Genomic DNA, 22,173 nt, shown 5'->3' with positions numbered 1-22,173 from the left:
TATTTTGAGTTTGGCAAAGACCTATTTTATTAAATCAAGATAAAGCTCGATTGATTACGGAATGCTGAGTATTGCTACATAATTTTTTAAGAAGCAGAAAATCGAGAAATATGTTCACACCTCCGAGTACATTTGATAGAGAAGAAAATGGTACAATTGTCAATGGTTCTTGGAGGAATGGAACACAGCCACAACTAATTTTTACTTTCCGACAACAGTTTTTATAACTGTGCAATAAATGTCTATACTTCTTTATAATTTCTTCGGGAGTCACTCCAAATTTTTCTCCCAACTATTTAAAGGCATATTTTTTTTTATTTCTATTTGTCTTGTCTTTGTCTTTCGAGTCCCACAAATGACGTCCAATTTTTGAGGCCATTACTTTTATTTATTTATGAACACTTTCAAAACGTGGACTTGCTAGTTTAATAGCTCTGCTATGTACCCAGAAACTGTTCCGCGAATTGACCATTTTCACAATTGTCAATACTGAAATGCTCACTCACGCTTCTACGATGCATCCGACATTATCCGGCCTGGCTACCGGCGTGAATAGGTTCAGCTACCACTGGCAAAGGGCAAGAAAGCGTCTAGAAAAGGGTTCTAAAGAAAAGAAAAGAACGATCACATGTTGACTGGGTGAAGGATGATCCGGAAGTGGCCCGCGAATTAAATTATAAACCATAAATATAACCTATACTACACAAAAATAATGGCCTTGTGCACACGAATTAACGCGCATCGTCTGTAGCGAACTTAAGAATCATTCCACGCTAAAAATCGGCTATTTTAGGTTAAGTTTATTCCGTTACGCGACATCAGCTGTCAATATTTCAAAAGTCAGTTTAAGACGTCACCAATTCAAAATTTTAAAAGTATCGTTATTTATTTGTTGACACTTTCAATATTCTTTTTGTGATTTTTACTTGCATGTCTAGGAATAAATTATTATTAGGATTTAAATAAATGGATACAATAGATATAGAAGTGGCTCTAGCGAGCAAGAGGTCCGTAATAGAGTTTCTTCAAATTAAAATGATTCTTATTTAATTACCTTATTATTACAATATTTCTTTTTAGTGTTGTTATGTCAGAGAATTGCTTGACTGCTCTAGTTGAAAAGTACTTGTTAGCAAGAAAAATTAGGCCCAACACAATAATAACTGAATTTGATTATGAAGAAGGTTCCTCTAGTTCTCTCAAGACTCTGGTACATTATGTATCAATTGGTAATACAAATGAGGTAAGCACTGTACTTTTTGTTCAGACAAAACTTTTTTCGAGAATTTGTTATACTGTAGAAAGAGAAAGTGGCCTATAATGTCTGGCCTTCCCTTTTTAAATAATAATATAAGAGTTTCTTGTAAACAGTTCAGGAAGTAGTTTAGATTCATGTGTTAAAACTAGTTAAGGCAAAAGTTTAAAACTTACCTGCTCAAACCCCAATCCCACCAATATTATCTAGAGGATCTGTATCTGACTCAGATATACTGTTGGCAGCATTTAAAAAATATTAAAATCATTGGAAATTAGGTTTTGAGATTCAATATCATTTTTTTTTGAGTGGTTCAAATGTCTATTTATGACTTGGCACATGCTCTTCATAGAATTACTAGAAGGTATTTAAGTTTATTTTATTAAGCATAGTTCCAGCTTTTTTGTATTGAAAACTGTGAAATTGATTTGCATATTAAAGTTTGGAGGCAAAGATTAGAGTTAGTTTTTTTTCCAGAACAGTCCATTTATAGATCTACATTCATACAAAATAAACTGGAACATCTTTATGCTGCAAAATGAAAAATCCACAATTTATGATGAAAGTGATCAGGGGGGAGAGGAAATTGTATTGGCAACACACCTAACTTTGCCTTCCAAAGAACTGTTTTCTTTATGGGAAAACTTGTACTATGATAGTAATATTAAGGATGATGTAAGTCAAAGTAAAAGTTAATTTATTGATTAGTTTTAACAGTTATATTGTATAGCTTTTAAGGTATGCAAGAACCATGATGACTTTCGCAAATAAAACTATAAACCCAAATATAGTTTGTTGTAATAAGGTAATTTTGCTGCATGGTCCACCAGGCACTGGAAAAACTTCCCTCTGTAAAGCCCTGGCACAAAAATTAACTATTACTATGAAAGATTTGTTTTCCAGTGGCCTGTTGGTGGAGATTAATAGTCACAGTTTATTTTCAAGATATTTTTCTGAGGTAAAAAGGCAGTTGCAAGGGAAAACTTATTTATTACAACATTAAACATTTTAGAGCGGCAAACTGGTGACAAAAATGTTTACAAAAATCAAGGAAATGTGTCAAAATGAGAAAACCTTGATATGTGTCTTGATGGACGAAGTTGAATCTTTGGCCCACGCTAGAAGCCTTTGCAGTGGTAATATTCAACCAACTGCAATATTAATTTGTACTATATTTTATTTTTAATAGATAATGAACCGTCTGACTCTATAAGGGTAGTAAACTCTATATTAACACAAATAGACCAAATAAAACTTATGCCAAATGTGCTGATATTTGCCACTTCCAATATGACTGAAACCATTGATGTGGCATTTGTAGATAGGGCTGATATAAAGCAGTTTTTAGGACTGCCAAGTATGATTGCAATATATAAAATTTACTATTCATGCCTTATGGAACTGATTAGGGTATGCTTACTTATTTTTTGTGTAATTATCTAAATTAACTTAAGCTTTTCAGGCCAAAATTATAAATTGTGATCCAAATTCTTTAGACACACCAGATATGATTGCCAGAGGAGTGGATTTATCCAATAATACCCATGAGTACAGTAAAAGGCTTATGGAAATTTGCCATCAAAGTTCTGGTTTCAGTGGAAGAACTTTGAGGAAAATTCCATTTTTGGCTCATGCACTTTATGTGAGAAGTGAGAATCTTCCTGTGAGAATGGATACCTTTTTGAATTCCATGGAGGCTGCTGTAGAGAGGGAACATAAAGATAAGAAGTTGATCACTATTAAACCTGAAAAACACAATACAGTTTCAGGGAACAAGTTCTCTTAAGTTTAAATTTTTTTGATTTTCTGAAGTGTAATTGTGGCAATTCTATTAATGTAATATAGGTAATTTTTTAAAAACAACTCGCAAGTTTTATTTTTGAAAGATATATTTAATACTAATTATTAAGCTACTTCTCTCTAGTCAAAATCTCCTTTTTCAACTCCTTTAACTGCATTATTTGTTCCTGCGTCTTGCACAATTTATTTTGTACGTTTGCTGCCTGTATAATCCACTGCAGAGCCTGCCTGTACAAATTTTGCGCGAAATGTAAGTTTTGTGGTGGCATAAACCCAAACCACTTTATAGGGTTAATAAACTCCTCATTATCGGGCTTATTTGATTCCAAATCAAATTGGTTGAGTCCATAATTGTCTGTGATTGTATGCACTTTTGTGAGAGCTTTTGCATTGGAGTTTTCTGTTGGTAGTTGCAGGCTTGATACACTGTTTTGTCCTAAAATGTACCTAGAAGCATTAAAATCACATAAGAAAGGCCATGTTAACAATATCTAATAATATGTTTCTTTTGTAAACCATGTAAAACAATCCAATACATAAATATTGTTGTCATTAATTTAAAAAGAGGAGTCAAAAACAAATTAAAAAACAAGTTTTGTTCCAAAAAACATGTATGTATGTATGTACAATTGAAAAATACTACATACTATGTTCACTGTTGACCATAGAAAACATAGGGAAAAAAATACATAACCATTGACCAAGGTATTGCACAAAATATCTACACCTAACATAATGCAGCAGTTTAGTAGGTACCTTTTTTTTACAAAGAACTTGTTCCATTATTTTTTATTCAACATTTTCCTGATTTTTACCGTTTGAAAGTTTTGACTGAGATGGATTAATAAAAAGTTTATGATAATTTGAATGTAATAACATTCTAGGTACTCATAGTTAGCTTTCTCTGCATTAAAATATTTAGATGAAAAAAAAAAGCTATATATTGTAAAACATTGGTTTACCTTGCCGAATTTTAGGAAATTAGCAAGTTTATCATTATAAATATTGAAAAGAGTTTATTTTCGATTGAGCTTTGCTCCCAAGAGATAAGAGCTTGAGCCTTGCAGAATTTCAAACACAAAATGAATCTGTTGGAAAGATAATCCATCAAAAGATCTCAGAAAACCCAATAAAATTTAAGATTGAAAAGAGTTAAGGGTTTATAGTCCTAATTACTATAGTACTAATCATCAGTTATGTTTAATAGTGGGATTGCACAACCAAAACCTGAGTGAACTAGACTGATTTGGAGAAAGACTTTTATGCAGATTTAATTGTTTTACATAAACATTACTTTTTTAAGAACTTTGGACATGCTTGTAGGCTGCAAACCATTAACTCCTGAATCTGCGTTTTTTTTTTTAAATGAGAAATACTCCAGGTAATTTTCCAACTTTTTCAAAAAATTGAATCTGCAGGAATTTATAATGTTGGTTATGTATGGTAATATAAGGCAACAAAAATGCTCCATTTCAAGATTTATGAAGTTCGAGCTGGTAGGCCACTGTACACTGTAGGAACATTTCCTATCATTTTTGTAATAATTATATAAATCAAAAAATACTTTATTGGTTCTAGAAATTACAGATACATATACTCAATTGACATAATAATAGTATTAGATCATACAACCAAATATACAGGGTGTTTCCTAACTACGGTACGAAACTATACAGGGTGAATCGTTAGGTCGTTTTATGAAAAAAAGTTCCTATGAACGTATGTCGGGAGTTGCTTTGTTTCTGAGATACAGGGCGATGAAGGTTCAAAAAAATAACGGTATTTTAAAAATACTATAACTATCCTTAAACCGATTTGGTTGAAATTTGGTGCAGTTATTTGAAGTTATAAGACGCTTGTTTAGCTAACTAGATTGAAATTATTAGGTCCAGTGGCGTGTCAGTGGGCACATGCTTATTGTTGAGAAAAAAACAAGGCCAATAATTGTTTTGCAGCTTTTTATTTATTTTTGTATTTAAGCAACTAAAAATACAACTTTTTCGTATGTTATATTATCTTCATATCTGGCTTTGTTTTTGAAAAAAAAAATTAAAGTATCTTTAACTCATTCTAAAAATTACCCATGGATGACAACATGAAATAAAAACCAATTAATTCAATAAACAATTTCGACCTTAAAGTAAATGAGCAAAATGCCCACCTTCTGATAAAATACACGACTGCAAACGATTTGTTATCGAGTGTCTGACACGCTCAAAAATACCTGGAGTATCCCTTATGATATTGCAATTGACAATTATCCGATTCCTCAAGTCATTCACATCTAGAACAGGAGTTTTATAAACAAGTGCCTTCATTGGCCCCATAAATAGTAATCCAGGGAATTTATATCAGGACTGCGAGCCGGCCAATTTTGAGTTCCTGCACGTCCAATCCAGCAATTAGGGTAGATGACGCCGAGATGCTGACGAGCAAGAACACTGAAATGAGCTGGAGCCCCGTCGTGCATAAACTCAACTCGTCAACATGTGGACTCTTACTTGTAGGGGTACTTCTTTTAATAAAGTGGATAAATGGTGTTGCAAGAAATCCGTGTAGGATTCACCTGTTAATCTTGCCGGTAAAAAAAATGGGCCAATTAGGTAGTCACCAATAATTCCTATCCAAACGTTCAGCGAAAATTGTTGCTGAAAATGAGTTTCTCTAATAACGTGGGGATTTTCGTCGGCCCAAAAATGATCATTGTGGAAGTTCATAATAGCATCTCTTGAAAAATTTGCCTCGTCCGTAAATAAAATATTTGGTAGGCATGGGCGAAGTTAGAGCCTCAAAAATGGGGGGGCTAAAGCCCCTATCCAGGGGCAGAGTTACACGAAGAGGTGAGGGGGTGGCCATCAAAGAAAAGTCCGCCGCAGGCGCCGCCGGAGGTAACAAATTTTTTGGTGGGCACCTTCATTTTTACTTATAAGCCGTTAAAATTATTAAAAAAAAAAGAATAGTCTTAAACGGCTTCTATTCTAATTTGCTGTCCTATATACCTACATAATATCATGAATTTGTTTTACTTTTATTTTCATATTAGGTTTCATCTAAGAAAAACGTGAAAAAAATTTTATTACAATACCCATAATGTATGAACCATTCTGTATATGTATTGGAGTATATTGCATACACAACAAAAGTCAAAAGTCGCTAGTTTTTAAAAAAAATTTAAACTTTCAAGAAAAATTTCAAAGTTCAAAATAATATCATTTTATTATCTAATTGTCGGACTTAATTAATTTAGACAAAGTTAAACACGACGTTTCGGTTGGTAAGTATCTCCAACCATTATTATATTAAAATGTTATATTAAGTGTAAACTAGCAGTTTACACTTGGTAACGCTTGGAGATACTTACCAACCAAAACGTCGTGTTTAACTTTGTTTAAATTCATTAAGACAATGCAAATCCGACAATTAGATATTACTTCTCCATTGTCTGCCACCTTCAAAACCAATATCATTTTAATAAAACGCAATAATTCTTCAAAAATAGTAAAAGCAAAATTTATTTAAAATGTCCTTAAATAAAATGAAATCCAATAAAATTATCTTACAACTACTCTAATAAAAGTTTGCGATTTCCTTTTTTTAAAAACTCTTTTAAAATTTCATCTGGCGACAATGACTTTGTTAAACCACTTTCAATACTAAGAGTGGTTAGTGCTAAAGAACTAAATCGATCCTGACCCATCGTTGACCTAAACCAATTTTTAATTCTTCTCATTGTTGAGAAAGAGTGTTCGCAGGACGCTGAAGAAATTGGCAAAACTAATGCTATTTGCATAAGGGTATATGCATTTGGAAAAGTCTCTTTTCTTAATACATCTTTAATATCAGAAATGGTAATGTTGTGGCTCTGGCTTTTATTTATGCAATTCCCAATAACGGTCATTTCAGCTTTTAATAGCTCCTTATCGATTAAAAAGGTATCTCCATACAACTTAATGAATGCCAAACTACCATCAAAATCCATCTGCAAAAAATTGAAGACAGATTTAGCTAATTTCTGACTTTCGGAAGAAAATCTTATTTTTAGATGATTTATTATATTGTCGAGAGACCTATAATAAATTGAAATTAGCCAAAACTTTTGTGCCTCATTTTTTATCAAAGGTGAATTTAAGAACGTTTCTTCGTGTACTGCGGAAGTGGAAGCTTCAACCACATATTCTTTAAGTCTTATACTTTCTGTTTTTTTACGTTTTGAACAATTTTTTGGGGGGGGGGGGCTAATTTCACTTTAAAGGGGGCTAAGCCCCCCCAAGCCCCCCCCCTAACTCCGCCCATGTGGTAGGAAATTATTATTGTGTGCCATCATATGAATCAACCACCTGCAAAACATTCATCTTGGATGAAAATCCCGCGGCAGTAGAGCTTGTATACGCTGTATGTGATATGGATGCAAAAGGTTTCTTTTTAGAACTTTCCAAACGGTTTTTGAACTGACTTCAAACTGCAATGCAATCTTCCTGATACTATTGGAAGGATCTTCTGCTATCGCATCAAGTATAGCTTCTTCCAGTTCAGGCGTTGTTATAGTTTCTGGTCTTCCACCACCCATATTTTTATTAAAACTCCCAGTTTCACATAATGTTGCATGTAGTTTTCTAAATGTTTTTGCACATGGAATTACTCTGTTAGGATATCTGTCCTGGTAAATTCTTCGTGCTTCTTCCGCATTTCCATTTCCTAATCCATAAATAAAGTGCATGTCGGTCATTTCATGGTTAGTAAAATTATTCATGATGAAGTAATGAATCACTGCTAATTGACAGCTGAATTTTACTTATAGCAATTCTATCACTGTCAGCTGGTCTCCAAAGCGGGTAGGTACAAAGGAGGTACTTGAATGGACTTGCCAATTATTTGTCATAAGAAGCAATGTATTTGTTATTTTGTTGTATTTCAAAAATCTGATAATAAAAATCGTAGAAGTTGAATGTTTATTATCATAGTAAACAAGACACAAGAGACCAAAAAGTCGTGCATTGGAGGGTGGACATTTTGCTCATGTACTTTAAGGTTGAAATTGTTTATCGAATTAATTGGTTTTTATTTCATGTTGTCGTCAATGGATAATTTTTAGAATGAGTTAAAGATACTTAAAAAATTTTTTCTCGAAAACAAAGCCAGATATGAAGATAATAAGATAAGAACAAGTTGTATTTTTAGTTGCTTAAATACAAAAATAAATAAAAAGCTGCAAAACAATTATTGGCCTTGTTTTTTTCTCAACAATAAGCATGTGGTGCCCACTGACACGCCACTGGACTTAATAATTTCAATCTAGTTACAGCTAAATAAGCGTCTTATAACTTCAAATAACTGCACCAAATTTCAACCAAATCGGTTTAGGGATAGTTATAGTATTTTTAAAATACCGTTATTTTTTTGAACCTTCATCGCCCTGTATCTCAGAAACAAAGCAACTCCCGACATACGTTCATAGGAACTTTTTTTCATAAAACGACCTAACGATTCACCCTGTATAGTTTCGTACCGTAGTTAGGAAACACCCTGTATATAAAAAACCCAAAATAAGTTTGTAGGAGGTAAAAAAAGCTAGTGCTTATCTATGTAACATAAAGGGGTTAAAAAGACATTATATAAAAGATAAAACAGTCTATTAATATATAAAAAATAGGTAAGGCTAATAGCAATTTTACATACATACATGCACAATACACTTATAAAAGATACCACAGAGATGGAAGAAGCTGCATTAATTCAAACTTGACCTGCTAATGCCTAGTAAACTATCATCAGTTAAATATTCTTCAATTGAATAACAATGGTTTTCCTAAAGAAGTGATTTTAGATTTTTTTTAAATTTTTTGTTTTCCAGGGACCATACTACTAAAGGTTGCTCTTTGGAAATTTTTATGAGGTTAAACTGAACATTTTTTGAATGAAACTAAAATTGGACTTAATATTTTTCAAATCATGTTTAAATCTAGTGTTATGACAATGTATTCTGCCTCACTCTAGAAAGAGATAAGGATTTTTATTGATGAAAATGCAAGTTTCCAGAATATAAATTGATAGAAGTGTTAAAATTTCATTGCCTTTAGATTTTTTCCTGCAAGTTTCTATTTTTTTAAGATTGTATAACATATTTCTGATGCAACATTTTTAGAGGATAAATATTCTGCTGGCCTCCCACCTATCACCGCAGAAGACAACTCCATATCCCAGTAGCATGATATGCAATCTTGGTGGAAATAATTTTAAGTGCAGTAGGGAGCTAATTTACCAGCGAGAGAGCTATTGTAGTTGATCTGGTGCTTTAGGTTTTGCTGATTGTTAAATGTCACAGGAATATAATTTATATATATATTTTTTACTGCAAATGTGTATTATTATATGAATTGTAAATTCAAAACATCTCTTTTTTTCCATAACTATAGCGATAGTAGTTTGATTTTTAAATTGCTTAAAGGATTCCCAATGCCATTTTGTACATGTTTTTATATTTGGTAAATGCTACATCTTTTCGTCAAAGTCAAAAAAGGCTTTATTGTTTAAAAAAAAATTCACATTTTTGATAACAAACCATGATATATGCACTGATACTCAAAATATAGCTTAACAAGATGAATGAAAATAATTATACCTCAATAAAGTAGTAAATTATAAAATATACAAAGTAGTGGTAAAACATAGATATGATTTAAGTTATAAAGCCAATTATGAAATACTAAAACAGAATAAAATATCAAAATCTGGAAAAAAAGAAAGAAATCACTTGGCATCTTTCAATCCCCTATCCCCCAGAACCTCCCTCTTGAAAATCTTAAATGGCAATAGGCATTGAGTGGTATCTCATTTGAAAGAACTTTTTATTCTCTACATTTTGGCATCTTATTTTTTAAATTTGAGTGCTGCGTTGCCAAGTTAGGGTTATTTAAACCTTGTAAATTATTTAGTATTAGACATTATTCCTGTAAGTGTTATAATTACGGTAAAGCTAAGATTTGTATTGGAACATATCTTTTTAGGTTAGTAAATTGTTTTAATAAATCAATAGATTATTTTACTAACCTATTGACTTACTGTTTTTTGACATGACCATTAAGAGAACAGGTGCATTTATCATTGAAAGTGTTTATAAATCCTATGAATTCTTTTGGTCATGAAAGATAAACATTTTTTTTTCTTTTTTGTTTATTTTCCTTTGCAATGGAGTTCGTTTCCATACAGTTTGATTATATGATCCGAAATTTAAGATATTATTTAGTGAACTTTCCTACCAGTCAATGTCACTAGGTATTTAACCAGTTAAAATTTCTTGCTTTAATAATAACAATAACAATAATTTGTACGTTATTGTTAGTAACTATGATATACACGCTTAGGCAAAGAATTTAAATGATTTTTGGTTATGGCGAGCAAAGAAGACGCGCAAGACGAAGGAGAGAAGTTTTTAATAAAAGAAATCCTAATTTCAATGTATTTAAACTAATAGGCTTATCATAAACTATAAAACTAATTAAAAAACATATATAAATAAAACTTTAGCTTCATTCACAACAAGAGAGGAACCCATAAAACTATACAATATCCTCAAGGATGTCCAGGTAGAACTCTTCCAAGTTATTATAAAGTTTGCTTAAAAGTGATTTCTTCAGCAATCCTCTAAAAGTCCATAATGAATTAGTTGCTTTTACTAATAGGCAAATGATTAAAAACTTTTCGACCCTCATAACATTAAAAGGCCTTTCATTATGTCTGTGTATGCAAAAATTAGGCGAATACATGAGTTCTGAAGCTTTTGCAATCGGCACCTGTCATTATAGTCTAGGCACCAACCGTAAACAACATCGCAATAATTGCATTGTGACAGCACTAAAGAGTCACACATTTTTTTAATATCTTCACTTAGACGCCTAGCATTATAGCCTATCTTCACTTAGAATGCCTATGCAAGTAAATTATTTTTAAAGCAAAATACCCTTTTTTTAGAACATTAGAAATGTGTTGATGAAATCGCAAATCACTATCCACTATTAAGCCCAAACTTTTGCAATTATCTACAACAGGCATATTAGCATCACCCATCTTAATATTAATAGTGTTGCTGTTTAAAATATGGTTAATTTTTTGCTTATTACCAATAAACATTACAGACGACTTAGAAGGATTTAATTTTAGAAAATGTTTTGAAGCAATATCACATATGGCTTGTAAGTGTTGATTAACTTTTGCTTCCGCATTTTTAGCATCTTCTGGCAGAAAAGAGTAATACAACTGAGCATCGTCGGCATAAAAATGGTAAAGGCAGTTTTTTAAATAAAAATAAAATTTAAAAGTATAAATAATAAAAAATAAGGGTCCTAAAATACCACCCTGAGGCACGCCATTATCAACTTCCAAGGGTTCAGATACATTTTCCTCTATCTTGACTCGCTGCACCCTACCACTTAAATAAGAATTAATGAAATTAATAGCTTTATCAGAAAAACCTATATAGTGAAATATAGACTTTAAAATTTCGTGATTAACAAAATCAAAGGCTTTCGTATAGTCCAATAGAACAAGGGCAGAAATCATACCATCATCCCTAGATCTTATGATGTCATCAATAACATCCGCCATTGCTGAAGCACAACTGAAGTTCTTTATAAACCCAGACTGTTTAGGGGGCAAAATATCATTAGCATTTAAAAAATTTCGAATTTGAGTGTCTAAGATTCTTTCAAGAATTTTTGAAAATGTAGGCAGAATACTAATGGATCTAAACTGATTAAAATCTGTTGGATTATTTACCTTTGGCAATGGCATCACAAAGGCCTCTTTCCAACATTTGGGAAAATAGCTGCTTTCAATGCATTTATTAATTATATGCAATATTAAAGGTTTTATAAAAGGGCAGCACATATGAATTAATGTTATATTAAGATTGTCGATACCAAATGCTTTGGATTTGCTTGCAATGTTTAGGTTCTTTGAAACTTACATTTTTAGGCAGCACTAAGACATTAAATTATTAAGTTTGATTTCATTAAGATATTGAATTCTTAAAGCTACATCATTTAAGTAAATAATATTATCGAATTGTCTAATTTCCAAAAAGTAAGCCTTTATTAATGGGCTTAACATTTCTGAAGTTTGATAGTCGGATCTATGACTAACGAAAGATAAAGTGCAATACACCAATGATGTGACATTAATGATGCCTTCAAAAAGTTCTTGCTGAAGTCCTTCTAAAATCAATACATTACCTACATTTAATTTATCAAGGTAATAGATGTGGTAGCTACTAGAGTAGTTTGTAACTAACAAAATAATGTGTACAAAGCCTTACATCTAATTTCTAAGTTGGTTAATTTAAAAGAAAGCTTTATTATTTCACCATATAACATTGCTACTAACAAAGCACAAACTAGGTATAAACTACACTAAATAAAACAAAAGCACACATTTTTACAAAAAATAAAATATTTAAAAGTCAAAGCTTAAAATTCTGCCGTCATAGTGAAAAAGACCGTATCTCGCAGTTTTGTCAAAATTGAGATTTTTGTATTTTTGAATTCTGCGGTTTGGCATTTATCTATGGATTTAAAAAAAAATAAAATTTTGAAATTTTAGTACAGAAATTTTTTTTTTTAAATAGTCATTTTGCACGTTTTTATATTTAGGATAAGCGTTACTTGCTAAAAAGACTAGACTTTTCCTAAACATAAACACCGTAACTCTTCAAAATATGTCGATATTACTTAACATTAAGACCGTATCTATAAAAGATACGGTCTTTATATCTTGTAATGTTCGCACTTGTATGCTCCCGCCAAAAGCGTACTTCCAATACGGTGTTTATATTAAGTAGCGAATTGACTTTTTGGTGGCGTGTACCCCTTGGTGTCCCGCATGTGCCGTGATTGTTAATAGTTTTATTGTAATTGTAATAATTTGTAATAATTGTAATTGTAATAGTTTTATTCAACCCCGACATCTCTTTGGGTCAACTAACAGGTTTTTTTGTTTTCTTTTCGGCAAATTGATTCGCGGTTTTTTAACATGGGATCAAGGGCAAAAAGGATGGTACTGCAAGTCTTGGAAAATAATCGACCATTAGGACAAGAATCTAGAAATAGTTTAAACGACTCAACTAGTTTAAATGACAGTTTGATAATAACAGAAAACATGATTATTTTGGATGAAAACTTACATCCCTTAATCACGGACAGTTTTGTAAGAGAAAAATTGTAAATTTCTTGGATACGAACGATATGTGTCAAATTTTGGATATAGCCCAATCAAACAAAAAACAAGGTAAATTGATTTATTTTAATTTATTTTTTATGTTTACCTTATTTTTTATGTAACTATTTTTAACCCTTTTTGTACATTAATATCCAACGTTTTGTAAAAATGTATTTATGTATAATAGGTACATATATTTTATCTTAGAACGAATAGGGACTTTAGTGTTTATTATCTTTCCATTAGCAGTATTTATTTGTTCTACAATAAATACATAATACATCTCCTTTAAATAGGTACAATTTATGACTTAAAGAAAAAAAAATTACCTAATAATTTACTCAAAAAGAAAAATAATTTATCTTAACATGGTTATTATATTTTAGTCAACAATGAACGCAACGAATTTGATTTAAAATATAACGAAGAGACAGAAAAATCACAGAGATTAGGGCCAAATATTATGGGTATTGAAGGCGACCCAGAAATTATTCATGGTCCAGATAATAAAAAGCAAACAAAAGGTAAAAACATATATATTTATCCATATACATATATGTTTTAGTTGTTATACATAGTTTTATGACAATTAGAAATCATTTTTAATTGACTTTAGACCACTTTTTTTATTTTTTATACTCAGATCTAAGCGATGCGATCTTAGATCCAGGTAAAATTTTATACATCGTATTTTTTTATCTTTTTTTAGATGGCGAGGAACGCGGTGACCTTCAAGAAGAAGAGCTAGAGGGATCTCAGACACTGGGTTCAGAAATGATGAATACAGAAGCTGATTCAGAAATTCTTTATGTCACAGATAAAATGAAGACCAAACAACAGGTAGAAAAAAACATAAATACAGGTTTGATTATGTTTCAATATGTTTCAATATGTTTTATGAAAATAATTTTAAATTAGAAATTGTTAAAAATTGTCTTTGGCATTTAAAAATATTTTTAACTACATCATAATATTTTTATTGTTTTAGTTGACGATGAGCGCTGTGATCTCCAGGAACGAGAAGAGCTGGAGATGCTAGAAAGACTAGGGTCAGAAATTATGGATGTTGAAGCTGACTCAGAAATTCTTCAGACTTCTGATATTGAAAACAACACAACAGGTAAAAAAATACCCTAATGGTCTCTGGTTATCACTTAACTTATACGTTTTTTATTAAAACTACACAAACATTGTATAATTATGTATTAACTTATTTTTTCTTTTTAGAAAGTGTGTCACTTGCTACTGCCGAAGATTGTATGGAATTGGATACTTCTAATACAAAGAAAGGAGAAGCAAGAAGAAGAAAAAAATATGTAGTGAATAAAGGTAAAAGGAAGACTTTTTCAAGCAAAAAAAGGAGAAACAGGCTGTTAAAAAAAGTTGCGAGTGCAAAAGGAATGTTTGATTAAAATTGGCGCACCACTTCGTTTAAAAATTAATAATAGTTACTGGGCCAAAAATTTTACGGAGCAGAAAGCGTTTTTAAACCATTACATAGAAAAAACAAAAACGAAAAGTAACAGTATTAAAAAACACTTTACAAAAAAGTATTTCTTAAAAGGCGATGATGGTGTGCGTGTAGAAATCTGTAGGATTTTTTTTTGACAACTTTGGGATACGCTGGCAATAATGATACTATTTTGCCAATTATAGGCAGTCCTTTGTCAGATCAACGTGGTTCATATAAACGTATAAAGGCCGATCGTGACATGATCCAAAATCACATTAAAAAATATTCACCCTGCGTGTCCCACTACAAAAGGGAACATGCGCCAAATAAACTATATTTGCCCAGTGATATAACAATTACAAGTATGTTTCAAGATTTTAAAATATGTCACGCCAATATGAAAATATCATAAGAACTGTATAGAACAGTTGTAAAAGTAATGAAAATATCATTTACGAAATTGGGACACGAGGAGTGTGAAAAAAAGGGAATCTTTTTTTCTGCATAATTCTAGCCACAATAAAGAAAACGCATCACAAAATACCGATTGTTCTAATTGTTCTGGATGGCTAGAACACATAAAAAAAGTTGAATTTACTAGAGAGGAATATCGTACTGATAAAATACAAACTAACAATGAACATAGCATATTCTATTCTACCGATATGCAAAAAGTCATTATGCTTCCTAGAATAGATATGTTCAAGCAAGTTGTATTTACACCTCGCATAATTGCCTTTAATCAATCCTTTGTTCCTCTTGGCAGTCTAACTCGAGAAAATAAGGCTTTGGCATGAAGCCATTGCTGGGAGAAAAAAAAGAAGACTTAATTAGCTGCTACAACATTTTTATTACTAAATATGCAAGAGATAAAGAGAATATTTACATATGGGCAGACAATTGCAGCGGGCAAAATAAAAATTGGTCGCTCTTAAGTTATCTTGTATATATAATTAATACCAATTACACCACCGCTCAAAAAATAACCATTAAATATTTTGAGCCCGGACATACTTTATGTCAGCAGATAGCTTTCATCATTTGGTGGAAAAAGGCCTAAAAGAAAATCCCAAGGTCTACGACTTTTAGGATTTTTAAAATGTTGTCCAAAATTGCACAAAGAATAATTCTATGAATGTTAAAGAGTTAACCTATGCTGATTTTAAACACTGGCCAAATTTCACTACTAACTATCAGCTCAATAAAGTTAATAAAGATCGTCCACTCCTAAAAGATATTGTTTTGATAGAAGTAAGGAGAGGATGCACTCAGTTATTTTACAAAAAGTGCTTTAAAGAAACGGATTTCAAAGAACTATATTTATCCTCAGAAAAAGAATTTTTTGGCTCAGGACCCTAAAAGTTACACGGCAAATCGAGGCATTTCGTCTGAGAGAAAAAAGATTCTAAGCAACTTATCCCTTATTATTCCAAGCCAAAAATTGCATTTTTGGAATAATCTGGTTGAAAGCAATGCTGTTGATCTAATTAACAATATTGAAGATGAATAAAATTAATTATTTAGTGGATATTTTTATATTTTTAACACATATTTTTTTTCTACATAATTTCATATAACAAACCTAAGTCATTTGTTTAACTTCTACTTTGTTTCTACATTAAAACTTTAAAATTACATAAACTGTCTTTTATTTTATTATATATTGTAATAGATCCCAGATTATTATTTTTTTTGTCTTTTAAAATAATAGATACTAAATTTACGCTATACGGTCTTTATAGCTAGTAAACTACATTTTTAATATGCTGACTCGAACCATATGTCAACATACAGTTTTTTTGCCTAGTATAAAAACATATTACACAAGAATAAATTCATGTATCTATCACATGTTTTGGAATAATTTCAAAAATTCATATCCCATATACAAAATTTTGGTCATTTTGAATAGAATAACTAAAAATACTTATAGTTACAGACAACATAATTGCTATAAAGCTTTTTAAACTACAAAATAACTCGAATTAAAAGCCTAAAATTTCAAACGTCATTTTCTCAAAAGTAACTTTTTTGGAGATACGGTGTTTTTAACAAGGACGGCAGAATTATCCTCTAAATACTCTGACAATCTAAAGTAATCCTTCCCGAGCACCAAGTACTTTAATTCCCCTACAAATTTATTCTCCTCTTTAATTTTTTGAAGTGAAGAAGGAAAATGGTTAAAAAATTTTAAACTGGAATAAATTAAGGAATTCTTTGTTAATGTTGAGTGAGGTAGGCAAGGATACAACATGAGAACTTCTTGTAAGATTAGGGTTATTAGCAACAGTAAGATTAGGATTATTAGAGTGGATCAAACAATATATTTGTAGAATTGCATACTGCTATCCTAACAAGATATTCTACAAAAATGTTAGGATAGCAGTGTTAATATTTTTTGACTGAAAAAATGGTTTGCAAGATTGAAAACTATTTAACTCACACATAAATCTAACCGCTCGTCTTTGGAGAATAAAAACCGTTTGAAAAAAGAGTCTCGCGACAGGAGCCCCAGAAGCAAATGCCATATCGTAGATGAGACCCTATACCAAGCACATTCACTATTTTGTTACTTTTAAGTTGCATATAAAATAATAGAGGGTAAAATTCATTTAAACCAATGTAGGATATATAAAGATTTAATCAAATAACACAAAAAAACATTCCAACAAAATTACATATTAGTACCTGGTTTTAGCTAGATGATTTTCACCCCCTATCATGGCGTTTTCAGCGTTAATTTTTATTTCTATTTCTTCTTGAATAAGTGTTAAGGCATCTAGGGCGAGTTTGTCTAATGTTTGGCATATTTGGTCCAAGTTTTCTTCATTTATCGTCATTTTTTAGGGCTAATAAACTATTTTTTAGCTCAGACTCAGAATAATCTTGTGACAACTTAACTTGATCAGCTGTTAAATGTAAACAAACGTTGACACTATTGAAAGTTTATGAGATTTAAAAGATAAAAATTGTAATAAGAGCTTGCATTTTATTAAGGATACCAACATGGGTTTTGATCTATAAATAACATATTCGAGTTGATAAATTTAATTCTATATTTGTATTAAATAACCCCTTTAACTTAATTGATCTAAATAACTATAATTGATCTTAGCAAATTTATTCCGCTACGGTTGTAAGTGTGAAGGCATCTTTAGACCCGCCATTTAAATCCTAATCAGCTAATCCTTTTGTGCGGTTTTCTCGAGTCAGCATTTTCGGCCGTAGAAGGAACATCGCGCCGTAAAGCCACTCCGTTTTTATTTTAAAAAGTTTCTTTTTTTATCACATTAATACTTTTATTTATTCATTTTATTAGTTTTGGACGATTATTCATCGTTTTATTATTTGTTCCACTAGTCACTGCCAGTATATACCAAAAAATTTAATAATTACGGCGTGTTAAGACTGAGAAGGCAGGCGTTTGAAGCCCAGGTTTTATGGAGTACTAACTTTGAATTTGTACAGGTAAATATATTGAAGTTTAAAGATTATTATGGCTTTAATAAACTAGTTACAATTTTCTTAATATACCTCATAAAAAGCCCGTTTTGTAAATAACCACATGCACCATGAGCCTACTGTAAGTTTTGTCAATAGCCTCATCTTGAATTAAACTTTTAAATTATTATTGATTTAAGTTATTTGAAACGTGCTACATAAGCTTAAAAAATGACTTAAGATTTTATCTGCATACACTATTTAAAAATCTGGGCTCCAGAGAAATAAAGTTTATGTTAAAAGATAATTTCAAGTGTGAATATATCACATGATTTTTGATTAAATCCCCTATTTGAGCATCTCATGAATATCCTGAAAAAGAACTTAAGACAATTCAAGGATTCCTAGAATAGCCTTTTCAAGTACAACCTTTGAATGGAATATACACCTAGTTCATCAATATTCACTGACTACATGGCCAATAATCTATGACTCAAATTATTTATACCAAAATTTACATATTTCCAAACATTAATCCACATAACTTGTCTATAGTTTTCGACCCAAATAAGTTTATGTGCCTAAATGAATAATCCATTGATAATACCACTTTTATTTTCAGGTTTATCAATGACCTAGCCCACTAATGAAATGTTGTCATGGAAGTTAGATAGCATTTGATTCAACCAAATATAGTCAAAACACATTAGGCTTTAATAGGAAAAAGAATTATGGAAGACTGGAATGTGAAACTCCCTTACACGAGTCCAGAATGTAAAGATCAATATTGTACATATTCCTATAAATCATGGTGTCTTAGCTGTGAAAATGGTTTATCCAGGAGGAGATCCAGGAGTGAAACAAATGAGTATTGTAAAAAGAGATCTAGGGACTTTAGAACATTAACTCCTAAAAAGTATAAGTGTAATGAGTATGAAAATATGGAAGTGGAGTATGATTATAAGGGTTGGCATGAAAGTAAACCAGATTGTTGTAGAGTAAGGTAAGTGTAAGTAGGCTAATTATCTTATGTTTTAGTCAAAGTCAAAATAAGAGTTATCATTTAGGAAAACAAAATGTTTATAATAAAGCTGTCATAAATATACTAGATTAACCAGTAAAAGAAAACAAGAAAAACACACTTGAAAAAATTAAAAAATGCTCTGGGTAGTAAACAAATTTACTGAGATCCACATTTCCAGTAAAAAAGCATTACCATAATCTAAGCTTATGCAACAATCAAATAAGACAAGGTTAAAATTTGACTAGAAAGTATTCATCAGTATTGTAGTAAGCTTTTTCTAACAATTTGTTAACTCCTATCCTAAGAGAGGACCAAGAACAGATCATTGTGGCACTTGACACCCCAAATTCAAGAGATATGATGTCAACCACTTTAAAAAGTTTCTGAAGCAAAATCTGATAGGCTACACAATTATTGAATGCTTTTGACAGGACACAAAACACTGCCGCGGCAACTTCTCTGGTATTTAGTTGGTAAAATTGTCTTAACTCAGATAATCTCTGAGGTTTATATCATTTCATATGAATTTATTTGTAAATAAATGCTGTTTCTCTGCCCAAAGCAACTTAAAAAATATTGTAAATAAAAAATTTACAATATTTTGAATTACAATATTTACAATACTTTGAAAATATTGTAATTCTAAAGAATAGTAAATAATTTTCATTAAGAATTAGCAAAAAAATGCCCCAAGCAAAACTACCTTAACCATTCAAATTCTTAACCTAAAATAATGTTTTTACCCTCAAATCCATTCTCAGGAACTCTAGATTGATGTAAAAAAAAAATAGGGATATGGGATATTTGAAGTGGTTCCTAAGTTATTGCCAAATATATCTGCATATACAGGGTGTTTCATAATTAGTGGGACAAACTTGAGAAACATTGTAGAGAGTCTCAAAATAAGCAAGTTTGTGCAATACACCCCTATTCAAAAATCATTAGATTTTGAGATACAGGGTAAAAACATTTTATGAAAAAACTTATTTTTCACAATAAATTTGACATCTCTGTAGATATTTTTCTGAAAATTAGTAGGTAGTTTCTATGCATCTAGTACTATTTTTTAATACATAATTTAATTTTTTGTTTTACCAGTGGTGTCCATGCATATCTTCAAGTAGAAAAATATTTTTAAATCACATTTAATTTAGTCTCCTGGCTTTGTTTCTTCAGACATACCTTTATCATATAAAAAAATAAAATCCATTGTTCGAAATTTATTTCTCACTAAAATTGAAATTTTTAGTCACAGCTTGCTTTTAATGATTTTAATAATTTACCAGTAGTATCAATCAATCAATTTATTAATGCCAATATACAAAATAGTATCACACAAATCAAGAATTACAAAGTTAAAAAATAGGGTGACTGTTTATAAAAATTGATAATAAAATTTTTCCTAAAACACTACATAAAACTCATTAAAACCAAAACACAATGATTGATATACATACTATGAATAATACAGAATCACAATATGAAGAGTGGAAATTCCAAAGGTTCTAAGTGCCTTTAGCTATTTTTTTTCAAGAAAGGAAAAAAACTGTCTAAGTCAAATGCTAAGTTAAAAGCTTTATTAAAATGTTTTTTACTTGTAACATTGGGGTATATTCGCTCTTAACCTATGTAATTAAAAAGAAAAAAATAACTCCATATGTGCTAAAAAAAACTGTATTTAAAGAAAGTTCTATGTACCGTGGTACTTAGAACCATTTGAACAGAAAATGTATTATGACATAAAACATAACTAACCAAAGAATTATTAATGACATACTAAGTTATTACAAATTTTTATTTTAGAATATTTTGGTAATAACCTTTAGCAGTTTATGGCAAAAAATCCAACATGGCTGACAAATCTTTTTTCTTGCCTTCCGGCAAAAGTGGCTTAGAAATTAATGACATGCAAGCTTTTCCAATATCTTTAGGTTTAGCACCTTTTTTTAGTACATTGATACATTTCCAAGTTTCTGTGTCACTGTATGTGGCCTTATACTGAATATTACCTGGATAATCTTTAGAAACTTTTATCATAGTAGCTTTTGATATTGGAAAATTTACTTTTAGTACGGAATCGCAGGCGCTTTTTAGGTCTAAATAGTATGAATTTTCCATGTCAACTACAGTGAATGGTTAACTTTAGCTGAAGCAACCTTTTTCTGTAAATCCATCGGGGTAAAACACTTTGAGACTTTTCCTTTTTTCAATAATCGCGAAGTCCCGATCACACGATAAGAAGCTATGCCCGCTTAATAGACATTTTTGAACAATCTCTTCAAAATGTCCAATTTGCACCAAAAACATCATAAAAAAAATAAGAGTGCAGTTCTTATTTTGTCCTGCACAATTGTCTGACCATAGAACAGGTTTCTTTTTGTCAAAAATTTCATAAGAATTCACTAGACGTAAAATGTAGGATCCAACTTCATTGCTTCCACGACAAGCTTTCATTTCATGTGATTATCCTGGGAGACTTTAATGTCCCCACTTATATTGAACACTCGGTATCTCCCAATAGTAAACGTCAACTTCTAAGTAATTTTTTTGATTTCCTAAACTATAAGCAATTCAATAACGTGGTAAATAACAATCTTCGCTGTTTGGATTTAATCTTTGCAAGCTTTAACATCTCTGTACTTAACAGCGGTGCATCTCTTGTCCCGGAGGATACCTACCATCCTTCTTTGTCATTTGAATTCCATGCAGGCCTTATCTCTCTCAATAACCTACCCCTTAATAAATCTGAAATAAAGGAATTTAATTTTAGAAAGGCTAACTTTCCGCTTTTGTATCAGCTGCTACTAGATACTGATTGGTCGCCTATCATGGTGCAGCAGGACGTCAACTCCGCATGTGATGTTTTTTATGATATACTGAACAACACTTTCGCTAGAGCGGTACCCTTCAAGGTAAAACGTAAAAGACGTTTCCCTCCCTGGTTTTCGGCTGACATAATTCGTAATATATATAAAAAGGAAAGAGCATTTC

The 22,173-nt window shown here is 31.1% G+C and overlaps 3 protein-coding genes across 4 annotated transcripts in view; 2 read left to right on the top strand and 1 right to left on the bottom strand.

The window, feature by feature from the left end:
• The first annotated feature begins 826 nt into the window (after nt 1–826).
• Nucleotides 827–3,115, top strand: LOC126734768 (pachytene checkpoint protein 2 homolog). Its single transcript, XM_050438493.1, has 7 exons — nt 827–1,007; nt 1,081–1,243; nt 1,733–1,930; nt 1,986–2,213; nt 2,268–2,391; nt 2,445–2,665; nt 2,718–3,115. The coding sequence occupies exons 1-7, from the start codon at nt 967–969 to the stop codon at nt 3,039–3,041; spliced, it is 1,299 nt and encodes a 432-aa protein (XP_050294450.1). The 5' UTR covers nt 827–966; the 3' UTR covers nt 3,042–3,115.
• Nucleotides 3,116–3,126: 11 nt separating this feature from the next.
• LOC126734890 (coiled-coil domain-containing protein 115) lies at nt 3,127–17,615 on the bottom strand. The gene is made up of 2 exons (XM_050438724.1): nt 17,406–17,615; nt 3,127–3,502 (listed from the first exon to the last, which is right to left on the bottom strand). Exons 1-2 carry the CDS (start codon nt 17,555–17,557, stop codon nt 3,166–3,168), a joined length of 489 nt encoding a protein of 162 aa, XP_050294681.1. The 5' UTR covers nt 17,558–17,615; the 3' UTR covers nt 3,127–3,165.
• Nucleotides 17,616–17,919: 304 nt separating this feature from the next.
• The window catches only part of LOC126734650 (tubulin monoglutamylase TTLL4-like), a 58,985-nt gene continuing 54,731 nt past the window's right edge, over nt 17,920–22,173 (top strand). Inside the window, exons 1-2 of one of the 2 annotated variants that reach the window (XM_050438351.1) lie at nt 17,920–18,185; nt 18,781–19,161. In XM_050438351.1, the coding sequence (XP_050294308.1) occupies nt 18,890–19,161 (272 nt within the window). In that variant the 5' untranslated portion in view covers nt 17,920–18,185; nt 18,781–18,889. The remainder of the gene's footprint in view (nt 18,186–18,780; nt 19,162–22,173) is intronic. The other variant, XM_050438355.1, reaches the window with a different exon arrangement.

Source organism: Anthonomus grandis, chromosome 1 (assembly GCF_022605725.1).
Source record: "Anthonomus grandis grandis chromosome 1, icAntGran1.3, whole genome shotgun sequence".
In the NCBI taxonomy this organism is placed as follows: Eukaryota; Metazoa; Arthropoda; class Insecta; order Coleoptera; family Curculionidae; genus Anthonomus; species Anthonomus grandis.
This window is presented reverse-complemented; position numbering and strand designations above follow the sequence as displayed.

Bases quoted from the DNA above. Each gene is read 5' to 3' on its own strand.
- LOC126734768 (XM_050438493.1), top strand. From the start codon at position 967: ATGGATACAATAGATATAGAAGTGGCTCTAGCGAGCAAGAG. The intron at 2,392-2,444 runs GTAATATTCAAC...TATTTTTAATAG, and splicing joins CGCTAGAAGCCTTTGCAGTG to ATAATGAACCGTCTGACTCT. The intron at 2,666-2,717 runs GTATGCTTACTT...TAAGCTTTTCAG, and splicing joins GCCTTATGGAACTGATTAGG to GCCAAAATTATAAATTGTGA.
- LOC126734890 (XM_050438724.1), bottom strand. From the start codon at position 17,557: ATGACGATAAATGAAGAAAACTTGGACCAAATATGCCAAACATTAGAC. The intron at 3,503-17,405 runs GTACTAATATGT...TAATGCTTCTAG, and splicing joins AATCATCTAGCTAAAACCAG to GTACATTTTAGGACAAAACA.